At 47.5% G+C, this 14,624-nt stretch overlaps 2 protein-coding genes across 3 annotated transcripts in view; both read right to left on the bottom strand.

Moving 5' to 3' along the window:
* Positions 1-14,624, bottom strand: part of LOC117525954 (zinc finger protein OZF-like) — a 149,576-nt gene that overhangs the window by 21,068 nt on the left and 113,884 nt on the right. Inside the window, exon 1 of one of the 2 annotated variants that reach the window (XM_034187933.1) lies at positions 9,425-9,859. The exons of the other annotated variant lie outside the window; for it this stretch is intronic. Coding sequence (XP_034043824.1) covers positions 9,425-9,449 — 25 coding nt within the window. The 5' untranslated portion in view covers positions 9,450-9,859. Of the gene's footprint in view, positions 1-9,424; positions 9,860-14,624 lie in introns of those variants that run through there. 2 annotated transcript variants of the gene reach the window in all.
* Positions 1-14,624, bottom strand: part of LOC117525943 (gastrula zinc finger protein XlCGF57.1-like) — a 67,770-nt gene that overhangs the window by 12,436 nt on the left and 40,710 nt on the right. The gene's annotated exons all lie outside the window — the stretch shown is intronic.

Consider the following 14,624-nt stretch of genomic DNA (forward strand, 5'->3'; position numbering starts at 1 on the left):
CCCGCTGTGTTGGAAGTCCTTAAAGCGACAGTATCACCTCAAAATCTCTCATCAGCCGTTAAAATTTTCACCGAAAACCAGCTTAATTTTTTGAACCGTGTCCATTTCGATGTGCCTCACAGGTTTAGAAAAAATTTTGATCAAACAAAGCGCCAGTCTCTCAGCAACTTCTCAGACAAAGGAATTCCAACGAGGGGCTGGACGACTCCTCCCACAAGGAGTGCTCACAGGCGAATGACGTCACCGACTGGCGTGGAAAAACTCACGCATGCGCACGAGGGTTCAAGCATGTCTGACGTAAAAACATATGAATGAAATCCATATAGTTTTTGAAAAAAATAAAAAGGACCTATACTTTATTGACAGCCCTCGTACAGTGTGCAACAATTAACTAAAAAAAATAATAAAAAAATTAAACATTATGGAAACTAATAAAAATGTCAAAAATGTCAATGAGGAATTCTTGGATTTAAGAGCCATAGTCTGTAACTGTGGAATGGTTTATAGAAGGGGAGTGATATATCATGTTTCAGTAGGCCACTGAAGTTTTTTTTTAGGGGAAGATATATTGTCCAAACGGACAAAAATTACGTTCTTTATACAAAGATCCCTTCAGGTGGAAAATTACGGCCCTTTTTAGGGTAGGGGTTAAATGGGCCAAAACTGTTGGGAAAGTGTAGGAGCACGGACCCACAACAGGGGGCGCAAATGAACGGACAATGGAGTAAGTCAAAATAACAACGCTTTACTGTTGTGAATGTGCACAACGAATACAACCAATTACAGAAATGGACAACAGTCAATACACATAAGTGTCGTGTGGGCAGGCTCGAAGATAGGAGACGCCTCTCCAAGGTAAGACCGGAACCACACGGCTTCCTCCGCCACAGGACCCCGGGAATACTGGAGCCGCCAAGTCCCGAACTCCCAGGTGGCCACTGCCTCCGCGTGTCGGACCTGGTACTGCTGGCGAGGGAAAAAGAACAGTTAGATGGGGGCGCGTTTGCACCCAGAACTCCGAACGGCAGGAAAGGTACCTCCACCTCTCGTTGGAACAGTAATCCAATAAACTAGCTCAGTCAAAAATATATACTCTGTATGCTTCGATATGTTACCTCTCCGGTAGAAACGATATCTCGGCGATGAGGTGGAGATGCCGTCCTGCTGATATACCCCAGTGATAATTGCCGTCAGCTGTCTCAGGTGATGGGTGACAGCTGTTACCGAGGCTGCTCCTGTGGGGCGGCGGCGCCCTCTGGTGCCTGGAGCCCGCACTCCAGGCAGGGCGCCCTCTGGTGGTGGTGGGCCAGCAGTACCTCCTCTTCAGCGGCCCACACAACAGGACCCCCCCCCTCAACAGGCGCCTCCTGGCGCCCGACCGGGCTTGTCCGGGTGGCGACGGTAGAAGTCGGCCAGGAGGGCCGGGTCCAGGATGAAGCTCTTCTTCACCCAGGAGCGTTCTTCGGGACCATACCCCTCCCAGTCCACCAGATATTGAAAGCCCCGGCCCATCCGACGGACGTCCAACAACCGGCGCACTGTCCAAGCCGGCTCGCCATCGATGATCCGGGCAGGAGGTGGTGTCGGACCGGGTGTACAGAGGGGCGAGGTGTGATGGGGCTTGAGCTTCGACACATGAAATACAGGATGGATCCGCAGTGAGGCTGGAAGCTGAAGCCTCACTGCGGCGGGATTGATGACCTTGAGGATTTTAAACGGTCCTATGTACCTGTCCTGTAGTTTAGGGGAGGCCACTTGTAGTGGGATGTCCTTTGTGGACAACCACACTTCCTGCCCGGGGCGATACGTAGGGGCCGGGGTCCACCGCCGGTCTGCATGGGTCTTCGCCCTCATCCGGGCCTTCAACAAAGCAGAACGGGCGGCACGCCACACCCGACGGCACTTCCGCAGGTGGGCCTGGACCGAGGGCACACCGACCTCTCCCTCAACCACCGGGAACAACGGGGGCTGATACCCCAAACACACCTCAAAGGGGGAGAGGCCGGTGGCTGATGACACTTGACTGTTGTGGGCGTACTCGATCCAGGCCAGATGAGTACTCCAGGCCGCCGGGTGCGCGGCTGTCACACAACGCAGTGTTTGCTCCATTTCTTGATTGGCCCGCTCTGCTTGCCCGTTGGTCTGGGGGTGATACCCGGACGAGAGACTGACCGTGGCCCCCAGTTCCCGGCAAAAGCTCCTCCAGACATGCGAGGAGAACTGGGGACCGCAATCGGAGACGATGTCTGATGGTATCCCATGCAGGCGGACGACGTGGTGGACCAGGAGGTCCGCTGTCTCCTGGGCCGTTGGGAGCTTCGGGAGGGCCACGAAGTGGGCCGCCTTGGAGAATCGGTGCACTATCGTGAGGATCACGGTGTTTCCCTGGGACGGCGGGAGGCCCGTGACAAAATCCAGGCCGATGTGGGACCAGGGGCGATGAGGCACGGGCAGCGGCTGTAGCAGTCCCGGAGCCTTGCGATGGTCGGCCTTGCCCCTGGCACAGGTGGTACAGGCCTGGATATAGTCCCGGACGTCGGCCTCCAGGGACGCCCACCAGAAGCGCTGCCGGACAACTGCCACGGTTCTTCGCACCCCTGGATGACAGGAGAGCTTAGAGCCGTGACAGAAGTCCAGGACTGCAGCCCTAGCCTCTGGTGGGACGTAAAGTCTGTTCTTTGGTCCAGTCCCGGGGTCCGGGCTTCGTGCCAGGGCCTCCCGGACGGTTCTCTCTACGTCCCAGGTGAGGGTGGCCACGATAGTGGACTCCGGGATGATGGGTTCCGGTGGATCCGACAACTCCGCTTTGACCTCGTCTTCGTGTACCCGGGACAAGGCATCCGACTTCTGGTTCTTGGTCCCGGGCCGGTAGGTGATGCGGAAGTCAAAACGGCCGAAGAACAGTGACCAGCGGGCTTGCCTGGGATTCAGCCGCTTGGCGGTCCTGATATATTCCAGGTTCCGGTGGTCAGTGAAAACCGTGAATGGTACGGACGTTCCCTCCAACAGGTGTCTCCACTCTTCAAGAGCCTCTTTCACCGCAAGGAGTTCTCGGTTGCCGACGTCATAGTTCCGTTCAGCCGGGGTCAACCTGCGGGAAAAATAGGCACACGGATGAAGGACCTTATCGGTCTTCCCGCTCTGGGACAGCACAGCTCCTATCCCTGAGTCCGAGGCGTCCACTTCAACCACTAACTGGCGACTAGGATCGGGCTGCACCAGAACGGGTGCAGACGAGAAGCACCGTTTCAACTCCTTGAACGCGGCCTCGCAACGATCCGACCAGGTGAAGGGGACTTTTGGTGAGGTCAGGGCTGTCAGGGGGCTAACAACCTGGCTGTAGCCCTTAATGAACCTCCTGTAGAAATTCGCAAAGCCGAGGAACTGTTGCAGCTTCCTACGGCTTGTGGGTTGGGGCCAGTCTCTCACCGCTGCAACCTTGGCCGGATCAGGAGCGACGGAGTTGGGGGAGATGATGAACCCCAGGAAGGACAAAGAGGTGCGGTGAAACTCACACTTCTCGCCCTTAACAAACAGCCGGTTCTCCAATAACCGCTGCAGGACCTGACGTACATGTCGGACATGGGTCTCAGGATCCGGAGAAAAGATGAGTATGTCGTCTAAATATACGAAGACGAATCGGTGCAGGAAGTCCCGCAAGACATCATTAACCAATGCTTGGAACGTCGCGGGAGCATTTGTGAGACCGAACGGCATGACCAGGTACTCAAAATGACCTAACGGGGTGTTAAATGCCGTCTTCCACTCGTCTCCCTTCCGGATCCGAACCAGGTGATACGCATTCCTAAGATCAAGCTTGGTGAATATCTTGGCTCCATGCAGGGGCGTGAACACCGAATCCAACAAGGGTAAGGGGTATCGGTTACGAACCGTGATTTCGTTCAGCCTCCTGTAATCAATGCATGGACGTAATCCGCCATCCTTTCTCCCCACAAAAAAGAAACCCGCACCCATCGGGGAGGTGGAATTCCGGATCAACCCGGCAGCCAAAGAGTCCCGGATGTAGGTCTCCATTGATTCGCGTTCAGGTCGTGAGAGGTTGTACAGCCTGCTGGACGGGAACTCAACGCCTGGAACCAAATCAATGGCACAATCATACGGGCGGTGCGGGGGAAGGGTGAGTGCCAGATCCTTGCTGAACACCTCCGCAAGGTCATGGTACTGCACCGGCACCGTCCCTAGATTGGGCGGGGCTCTGACCTCCTCCCTGGCCTGGGAACCGGGAGGAACCGAGGAACCTAAACATACCCGATGGCAGGTCTCGCTCCACTGGACCACTACCCCGGACGGCCAATCGATCCGGGGATTGTGTTTCAACATCCAGGGAAAACCTAAAATCACACGGGAGGTGGCCGGAGTTACAAAAAACTCGATCTCCTCCCGGTGATTCCCCGACACCACCAGAGTTACTGGTGGTGTCTTGTGAGTGATTGGAGGGAGTAGGGAGCCATCTAGTGCCCGTACCTGCACAGGCGAGGTAAGCGCCACCAGAGGGAACCCTATCTCCCTGGCCCATTTGCTATCAAGCAAATTCCCTTCTGAGCCCGTGTCCACCAGTGCTGGGGCCTTCAGGGTTAAATCCTCATAAAGGATTGTAACTGGGAGTCGTGTGGCGATGTGGGTGTGTCCCACGTGAACGTCTCGGCCCCCCCCTAGCCCAGTGTCTAGGGGCGGGCGTTGGTGTTTAACCGCTCGGGGCAGTCTCTTACCTGATGCTCAATCGAGCCACAAACAAAACACGCTCCGCGGGCCAGCCTCCTTTGTGTGGCCGGTGCCCTAAATGTTGCCCTACTCGTGTCCATAGCTTCGTCAGCAGGGGGAGCTGTGATCGCACGGAGCGCAGGGGCCGTGGAGCGTGGGGAGGGCGGAACGCGGTTGGAACCGGAAGGGAGAGGGACGACGCGTGCCTGGCCACGCCCTTCGTCTCGTTCCCGACGGCGCTCATTTAACCGATTGTCTAATCGTATGACAAGATCGATAAGCCCATCCAAATCCCGCGGTTCGTCCTTAGCCACCAGGTGCTCCTTGAGGACCAATGACAGTCCGTTTACGAAGGCGGCGCGGAGGGCAGTGCTATTCCAGCCGGACCTCGCAGCCGCGATGCGGAAGTCGACTGCATAGGCAGCTGCGCTCAGGCGTCCCTGTCTCATTGACAGCAGCACGGCTGAAGCGGTCTCTCCTCTATTAGGGTGATCGAACACTGTTCTGAGCTCCCTCACAAACCCATCATATGTCAGAAGGAGCCGTGAACTTTGCTCCCAGAGCGCCGTAGCCCAAGCGCGTGCCTCACCACGAAGCAGATTTATCACATAAGCTACTTTGCTAGCGTCAGTCGCGTACATGACGGGACGCTGTGCGAAGACGAGCGAACACTGCATAAGGAAATCCGCGCACGTCTCCACACAGCCTCCGTACGGCTCTGGGGGGCTTATGTATGCTTCAGGGGATGGTGGGGGGGGTCGTTGGACAACCAGTGGAACGTCGCTGTCACGCACAGGGTCTACGGGAGGGAGAGCCGCAGCGGCGCCCACCTGCGCGGCGAGAGCCTCCACCCTGCGGTTCAGGAGGCCGTTCTGCTCGGCCATCAAGTCTAACCGAGTCGTGAAAGCGGTGAGGATCCGCTGCAACTCACCGATTACCCCTCCTGCGGACGCCTGTGCGCCTTGTTCTTCCATTGGCCGTTCAACAGCCGGTTGACGCCCCTCGGGATCCATGACGCTGGCCGAGATATCCTGTTGGGAAAGTGTAGGAGCACGGACCCACAACAGGGGGCGCAAATGAACGGACAATGGAGTAAGTCAAAATAACAACGCTTTACTGTTGTGAATGTGCACAACGAATACAACCAATTACAGAAATGGACAACAGTCAATACACATAAGTGTCGTGTGGGCAGGCTCGAAGATAGGAGACGCCTCTCCAAGGTAAGACCGGAACCACACGGCTTCCTCCGCCACAGGACCCCGGGAATACTGGAGCCGCCAAGTCCCGAACTCCCAGGTGGCCACTGCCTCCGCGTGTCGGACCTGGTACTGCTGGCGAGGGAAAAAGAACAGTTAGATGGGGGCGCGTTTGCACCCAGAACTCCGAACGGCAGGAAAGGTACCTCCACCTCTCGTTGGAACAGTAATCCAATAAACTAGCTCAGTCAAAAATATATACTCTGTATGCTTCGATATGTTACCTCTCCGGTAGAAACGATATCTCGGCGATGAGGTGGAGATGCCGTCCTGCTGATATACCCCAGTGATAATTGCCGTCAGCTGTCTCAGGTGATGGGTGACAGCTGTTACCGAGGCTGCTCCTGTGGGGCGGCGGCGCCCTCTGGTGCCTGGAGCCCGCACTCCAGGCAGGGCGCCCTCTGGTGGTGGTGGGCCAGCAGTACCTCCTCTTCAGCGGCCCACACAACAAAAACAGTGACATAGTAAAAATGTGGATTTTGACCTTTGAATATCTTTGTGACCCTCAGTAAGCCTCATTGATCTTATGGTATATGAATGTATGGATGGAGTTCTCCCATTTAGCGTTCTATTTTTCAAGGTTAACTGAGGGTGCTGCCTATAGGTGGCGCTTCAAGTCACAACTTTTGGCATTTTGGGTTACATTTGGGACCCTCCCAGGGACGGCACCCTGAATAAGCCTTGCTCATTTATGCATATTTGAATACACAGACAAGTTCTTTCCAAATTTGCATAAATGGCAGTGGCTTAGGTAGGGCGCTTTTGCATAGGTGACACTCTTTATGTTAAGAACGCGAGCATTTGACTGGTTCTGTATGTGTACATAACTCGTTTTTCAAGATATTCGCTGCAAAAATATGCAATAAAAAGATATTAATCTATGTAAGCACATACTATTCATATAGTACAACAAATAAGGCATTTCACGACATGGTTATGATGGTTAATTCAAGCAAGTATTCTATCAGAGCATTTATAATACAAAATTTAGACAACTTTAGGATTTCAAACAGTTCCACAAAATTCCAATATTTTGTACTGGACTGCATTTATAGAGTGCTTTTCAATCTATATCAGAAGCTCAAAGCACTTGACAGTAAAGCCTCACATTCATCCACGCACTCACACACGATTTCACCATTTCGTGATATCAAATGCACTGGAATGTAGTGCAAATCAATAATTTGAAAATAGCACAACTAAAAATGTGCCAAGTTGTATGTTTTCCAATTTAAGCAGCTATAAGGCTATAACCCTTAAAATTATTGTACGGTCACTGAGACTGTGTCTGACATGAGTCACAGTTGGAATGGAACATGAGGTTTTGAATACAAAAAAAGGCAGTGACTATCCGTATCTAGCCATATTCATATAGTGAACTTCTAGTGGTACCTAACGACTGTCATTGGTCAATATAGGCCACGTGATCATGAGGCTCCATACTTGTACATATATTTGCCATCGATACATAGATTCCTAGACTATGTTAACCACAACCACTAACCATTACCCTTAACCATAACCAGGCTGCACTACATGCAAACATTAATAAAGCTACGACGAATAGCCACTTCCTACAACAACAACAAAAAATAGTGGGAGCTATGACTGATAGCCCTCATGGATAAAATATGCAGGATTTGACTCACTGCCATGTGCAAAACGAAATCTCTGGGTGGCAGAATTCCTATGGCGTTAGCAAGACCTTTCGGCCCATGACCCTGCCTCAAGATCAAGGTCAAGGTCATCCATTCTCGATGTTGACCTGATGTGCCTTTCTTGTAAATTTGGGTGCCCTAAGCTTCTCCATTCCAGAGCAATTGCTCAAAAAAGGCCATTGTTCACCCTTTAAGCCTATTACAGCCTAAGGGGCATAAAAAAGGGAAAAATTGAGCTTGTACATCTTGTGACTTTTGGCAAACTGTAGCTGGAACGCCACACCTTTTTAATAAAATCTTGCTCTGTTCCACCCTAAAAAGCTGTAAAACTGATACATAGTAAAGATTACATGGCAACAGGCTTTTACTGCCTCGCCCTTAAAAACAAACAAAAACCATAATTTAGAAATATTTTGAAATTATTCATGGATAAATATAGTGCGCTTGGTTTCGGTGCAGAAGGTTCCCGGTTTAAACCCCACCCCTGCCACATTTCTCCATGTAATCAAATCAAATCAATTTTATTTATATAGCGCCAAATCACAACAAACAGTTGCCCCAAGGAGCTTTATATTGTAAGGCAAGGCCATACAGTAATTACGGAAAACCCCAATGGTCAAAACGACCCCGTGTGAGCAAGCACTTGGCAACAGTGGGAAGGGAAAAACTCCCTTTTAACAGGAAGAACCCTCCAGCAGAACCAGGCTCAGGGAGGGGCAGTCTTCTGCTGGGACTGGTTGGGGCTGAGGGAGAGAACCAGGAAAAAGACATGCTGTGGAGGGGAGCAGAGATCAATCACTAATGATTAAATGCAGAGTGGTGCATACAGAACAAAACAGAAAGAAACACTCAGTGCATCATGGGAACCCCCCAGCAGTCTAAGTCTGTAGCAGCATAACTAAGGGATGGTTCAGGGTCACCTGATCCAGCCCTAACTATAAGCTTTAGCAAAAAGGAAAGTTTTAAGCCTAATCTTAAAAGTAGAGAGGGTGTCTGTCTCCCTGATCTGATTTGGGAGCTGGTTCCACAGGAGAGGAGCCTGAAAGCTGAAGGCTCTGCCTCCCATTCTACTCTTACAAACCCTAGGAACTACAAGTAAGCCTGCAGTCTGAGAGCGAAGCGCTCTATTGGGGTGATATGGTACTATGAGGTCCCTAAGATAAGATGGGACCTGATTATTCAAAACCTTATAAGTAAGAAGAATAATTTTAAATTCTATTCTAGAATTAACAGGAAGCCAATGAAGAGAGGCCAATATGGGTGAGATATGCTCTCTCCTTCTAGTCCCTGCTAGCACTCTAGCTGCAGCATTTTGAATTAACTGAAGGCTTTGCAGGGAACTTTTAGGACAACCTGATAATAATTAATTACAATAATCCAGCCTAGAGGAAATAAATGCATGAATTAGTTTTTCAGCATCACTCTGAGACAAGACCTTTCTAATTTTAGAGATCCCCCTTGTAATGTGGAGTTGTGCCAGGAAGGGCATCTGGCATAAAACCTTTGCCAACTCAACATATAAGATCCACCTCGGATCTGCTCTGGTGACCCCGAGTGAGAAACAACGGAGCAGCTGAAAGGACTTACTATAATAAATAGTTGTCTTGGGTGAAAACAACAATAACTGCCAGAAACATTTTTGTTTTGTTTTTATAGAATGTCCTTTGTAGTGGACAATTCTTTGGAAATAAAGCTGTGAAACTTTTCCCTTACAGGGGACAACAAAGCACTGCTGGGTCTCAAAATGATACATATGTATTAACAAAAAAGAAAAGAAAATCAAACCTGTTTTGTCAGTTAAAAGCAGCATCCAGTAGTTTTCTTTGTCGTTCGTTCTCTTCTTTTAAACCACAAAGTTCCTCCTCGTATTCTACTGTTGTTCTTTCAAACAGCTCAAATATCTCTTCTTCATCATCTGCAGGTAGTCTCTGCTTCAGTAACGCTCTCAGCATTTGGACTTTAGACATTTTCACACAATGATACAAACTGTTTCTAAACACAAAAGGCCCCGTTAGCAGGCTAAGCTAACATCGCTAGCTTTGGACGCTAACGAACTGTAGAAGAAAAAAAAAAAACGAGAATATATCTTGAAGTTAATATTTAGTTCAGGTTTAAGAAGACACACAGAACTTCTCATGGTTCAGTTTAACTGGATATCAAGTTACTTTTCGCCAAAACGACACTGCCATCGAAACATCTTCAGACAAACGCCATCTTGGGAAGTTCATTACTTTCGATTTGACCTTCAAAATAAAACTATATATATATATATATATATATATATATATATATATATATATATATATATATATATATATATATATATATATATATATATATATATATATATATATATATATATATGATAGATAAATAAATAAAAATAAAACCTCTCCGTTGATGCTTGTGGCACATCTGAGGAGACAGCTGGAGAAGCTGTCCTTTCACTGAGGAAGAAGGGAAGGGAGCCAACAATACCCTGAGCAGTCTTCATTGTCTGCTGGACACCCCATGTGGTGCGTGGATGTGCACCACAGAACCAGAACCACAAGCTCCTGTTTCTGTAGGCTGTTTCCATGTTGCTCTTAGTCAGTCCCACAATGGCTGCATGTCATTGGAAAGTTTCAACATAACATTAGAGCTGTGGATGGAAGTGCAGTCACATGTAAAGCAACTGTCACATTGTGACAGATTGAGGAAACATTTGCGTAATGGATACAAAATTTTTTGATATCGCTTTTTGTCCTGTACAAATCTTTTTCTTGTTCGTTAAATATGTTCCCTGTCAGCTGATGTCCAGTGAGTCCATTGGACAGTTTTGTGCATGCTGTAAATGTTGAGCAGACATCAGAGAGAGCTTCCTGGGTGGCTGCAGGTTTGTTTGTAGCTTGCCAGTGGACATCTGGTTCTGTTTGCATATGGAAGCACTGCACACCTACATTTAGAGGTCTCATGGAGTGCCTCTCAGACTCTGGCTGCAATATTAAGCGGCCCTTCTACAAGCACATCTGAACCAGCAAAATGCCATTATGAACATTTATGCCTATTTATGTAATTGAAGACAGAGTAGAAGGGATCAGAGAAGAAGATGCTGTTCTAGTGGTTGAACTGCTGGGGCTGCTGATGGCTTCTGTCTGCCAGCTTCCACCAAACCTGCATGTTGATGAAGGTGGTCTGGAACTCTAAATTGGTCCTCTGAGGAATTCTTAATGACCTGCTTCACCCAGTCCAGGAAGGCAGTGCGCTCGGTCACAGTCTCGACAATGGTCCCCGACTGTGGCCAGCTCCTACTGTGTCTCCTGCACCCTCTTCTGCATGGCAGCCAGCAGAGGGTCATCCCCCTTGTCCTTCCTCTGTTTCTTGGCCGGCCTGCAATAAGGGCTGGGTTGCGGGGCATCGTACTCATCCACCAGCTGGAGGGCAAGTCAGTCCTCAGCAGCTATCAGCTTAACCTTGTCCAGGTGGACCAGGACTCTGGCAACAGCTTCCTTTACATGTAAAGACAGAAAAATAGAAGTCATAATTATAATGGCAAAAATACAGAGTACAAATTCATAAAATAAACTGCACAATAATTTACAATTATTTTAAACAACTGTTGGGTTTGCACCCTGTTTTTTAAAGAAATGAGAGGCACAAACACTGTAAAGAAACCAGTCAGAGAGAGACAAATATATTTTATGCTCTGCGCAGAGGAGGAGAATAAGAAGCAGCTTGTAAGTGCTCAGCTCCAAAGCGCTCCTAAAATCCCCTCCTCTGGCCCAGCTTTTTATTTAGTTCAACATGAGAAAAAACAAACAAGGACAGTCAGGGAGAGGTTACACATGAGTCATGTCTGCAAGAGGGAGATATCAAGGCAAGGTGACGGCTGGAACCTTCCATTCTTGCGACATGAGCCTTGTGGCTCGTCCAAAGCAGGATGAGGCACTTATGCAAAATGAAAAATAGTTTGCTCAATCATGAAGAATGCAGACAACAAGTCTTTCTTTTTAAAACCTCCTCTTCTCACAAAGAGGAAAAGTACACGTAGTCATAAAAGGAAATAAATGATAATATAAGCATGAACTATATAAAATAAATGATAATATAAGCATAAACTATATAAAATCCTTGACATAATCCTCCCTGTTTATCGTTTATTTACATAAGTTTGTCATGTCCAAAACACACTTCAATAGAAAATTTGTCCACTTTAACCACTTGTCTTATTATATTTTCAGCTAAAGCTTCATAGGCTAAGAGTGTGTTAACTCATCACGTCAACAGTTCAAGCTTAAACTGGAGTTGTGGGCTTTTCAATATCATCATAATTCTCAACACAGTCATTATAGTTTTCTCCACTAAGGTCTGACTGTTTCAATGTTTGATATTTTGGCATAGTTTGTTGGAAAGCCAGATTACACTGTACAAATGTATTTGAGACCATTTTGCCAACCATTGTTTTGATACAAGGGATCACACAACACATGCAAAGTCCAATCAGAATTAGGACTACAATAACTGGTGTCATTATTTTCTATAGTAACTGCCACCATGGTCCTGAAGTCAACCAGGACCAGGGATTCCACCGGCTCACGGCTAGGGTGTCTTTATGCATTGCATCACGAAGTTTATTCAGCTCTTCCAATGCATCCTGCACATCCACTGAATGAATGGAGTCTGGGATGAAAGTACAGCATGTTGTGTTCAGCAGAACACAAACTCCTCCCTGTGAACCAGTAAGCAAGTCTAAAACCATGCGATTTTGCATCACCATGGTACGTAAAGCATCTATTTCAGTATTTTGAGCTGCTACTATTGTCTCAGTTACATTCATGAACAGACCCAATCGATAATTCAGAGTTTCAATCATTAATGAATTTTTTACCACTCCTATCCAGGGAACAGTGAATGTGCTATTTTATCTCCTACAGACCACAATTTTTGGCCCTCCGGTACATCCGAGCCCCACATGTGATCATGTGGCAACACATCTGGGTATATCGATCTCCTCCGTCTGGTGCTGCCATTCTTCTCTGTGGAGGTCCTTGGCACTACCACATATGTATGGTCAGTCACCTGGGTAGGTGCACACACACCACCCCAATTTGGTGGGAGACTCATGTACAGCCTGGAACCACAAAGCCAATAGATGTCATCATACACCGGAGTACCATTTATAGGTGGTAGCAAAAACTTACTAACATAAGCACACGATTCATCCGTTCCCCATGGACAGGAGCCTGTATGATTACATCCACGTCCAATGTGATGAAGATAAGTATCATCCACATAATATGTTTTGGTTAGGCTTAAATCATTTGATAAAACATAAGTTTGGGTACACAGACATTTCCTAATTTTACCTACAGTTTTATTCCCTGTCCCGTAAAAGCAAATCGGGAATGGCCGTTGTGATGACTATTTAACATGTGATGATATTTTTGCATTTCCCTTCAGTCTAGTCAATGGAGCAGCACTTGGGCACGCTTGTACATCTTCTGTTGAAGTCCCTATCATAAAAGTGGTTGCACTGAGACAAGTGGTATTACGTCTTATCAGATTTGCTGAGAACCATTGTCCCCGAAATACAGTTTGATTATGCATCCGTATGATAAGACATTCTGTCACCCTAGCAGGGTATGGTTTAGCCATCAGAGCTGGGTGTGTTGAGGATATAGGCATTTGCGAACAAACATAATTAATAACATGTAATTCCATAGCCAATAAATGAACATATTTGTACCACAAATTAGTATGGTATATATGAGGGTGTCCATCTGTCTCATTCACATTATGAATAAACCTCTTCTGACGTTACTTCCGTTGTTCTCTGGCTCAGTCCACAGTGAGCTTCAATTCTTGGGTCAACCACCAGGCCAGGAATCCAAGGAGCACAAAACACACTAAGGTCACAGCGCAACCGGCTGCCCCACCAACAGTCCGGCAATGGCGGTGCTGAGCACGCCGCTCCGGGGTCTGCTGTAGTTCAGTCATGATTGCTAGGATACAGTGCTGTTGACAAACCTCACCTAATAGTGCAAGGATCTCCCTGCTTCACTGGCGTTGAGACAATCTATTGCTAATTAAATAGACTCCCTTTGTAGCCAGACTTCCCCTTACACTGTGGAGGCAGCCAACACACGCTGTATCTTACAGTGACTTAGATGTATCCACGTTGATCTCTCTGCTATCTTTACTGCAGTTGGTGTTGTTAACAGCACTTGGTATGGACGTTCCCAATGATGACTGGACCAGTTCTTCCTCTTAATCACTCTGATGAACACCCAGTCTCCTAGGTGGACTACTGGAAGGCCGTCCTGTGGAAGATCAGAATTATTCGGCAGTAAATGTGTTTGAGTTATCTCTTTCTGTGTTAATGTCTTTTTCATAAAATCTGCTAATGTTTGTTCCTCATCTGCTGTTTTAGTATCCATATCAAAAATTGGTAGACGATATGGTTGTCCATAAAGTATCTCAAATGGTGTTAAACCTGATGGTGTTGGTGTTATTCTCATATACAATTTTACTAGGTCCAAACATTCAATCCAGGTTCCTTTTGTCTCTTCCATACATTTCCTTAATCTTGCTTTTATTGTGCCATTTGTCCTTTCCACTAATCCTGCACTTTGTGGGTGGTAAGCACAATGATGTTTTAACTTAATTTTCATGTGTTCTGCTACTCTTTGTACAACTTTATTTACAAAATGTGTTCCATTATCACTGAACAATGTCTCTGGTATTCCATAATACGGAATAATTGTCTTACACAGTGCTTTTGCTACTGTTAAAGCATCTGCTTTTTGTGATGGAACGATTTCTACCCATTTTGAAAAAGCATCAATTAATACTAGACAGTATTGATAAGGTCCACATCAATTTAGTTCAATAAAGTCCATATGAACAATTTGAAAAGGATACTGTGGTTTTGGGAATTGCCCTCTCCGGGGTCTTATATTTCCCTGTGGGTTGTGCTTCAATCAGGTAACACAGGCTTTACAAAAGT

Source organism: Thalassophryne amazonica, chromosome 15 (genome assembly GCF_902500255.1).
Source record: "Thalassophryne amazonica chromosome 15, fThaAma1.1, whole genome shotgun sequence".
NCBI classification, from domain to species: domain Eukaryota; kingdom Metazoa; phylum Chordata; class Actinopteri; order Batrachoidiformes; family Batrachoididae; genus Thalassophryne; species Thalassophryne amazonica.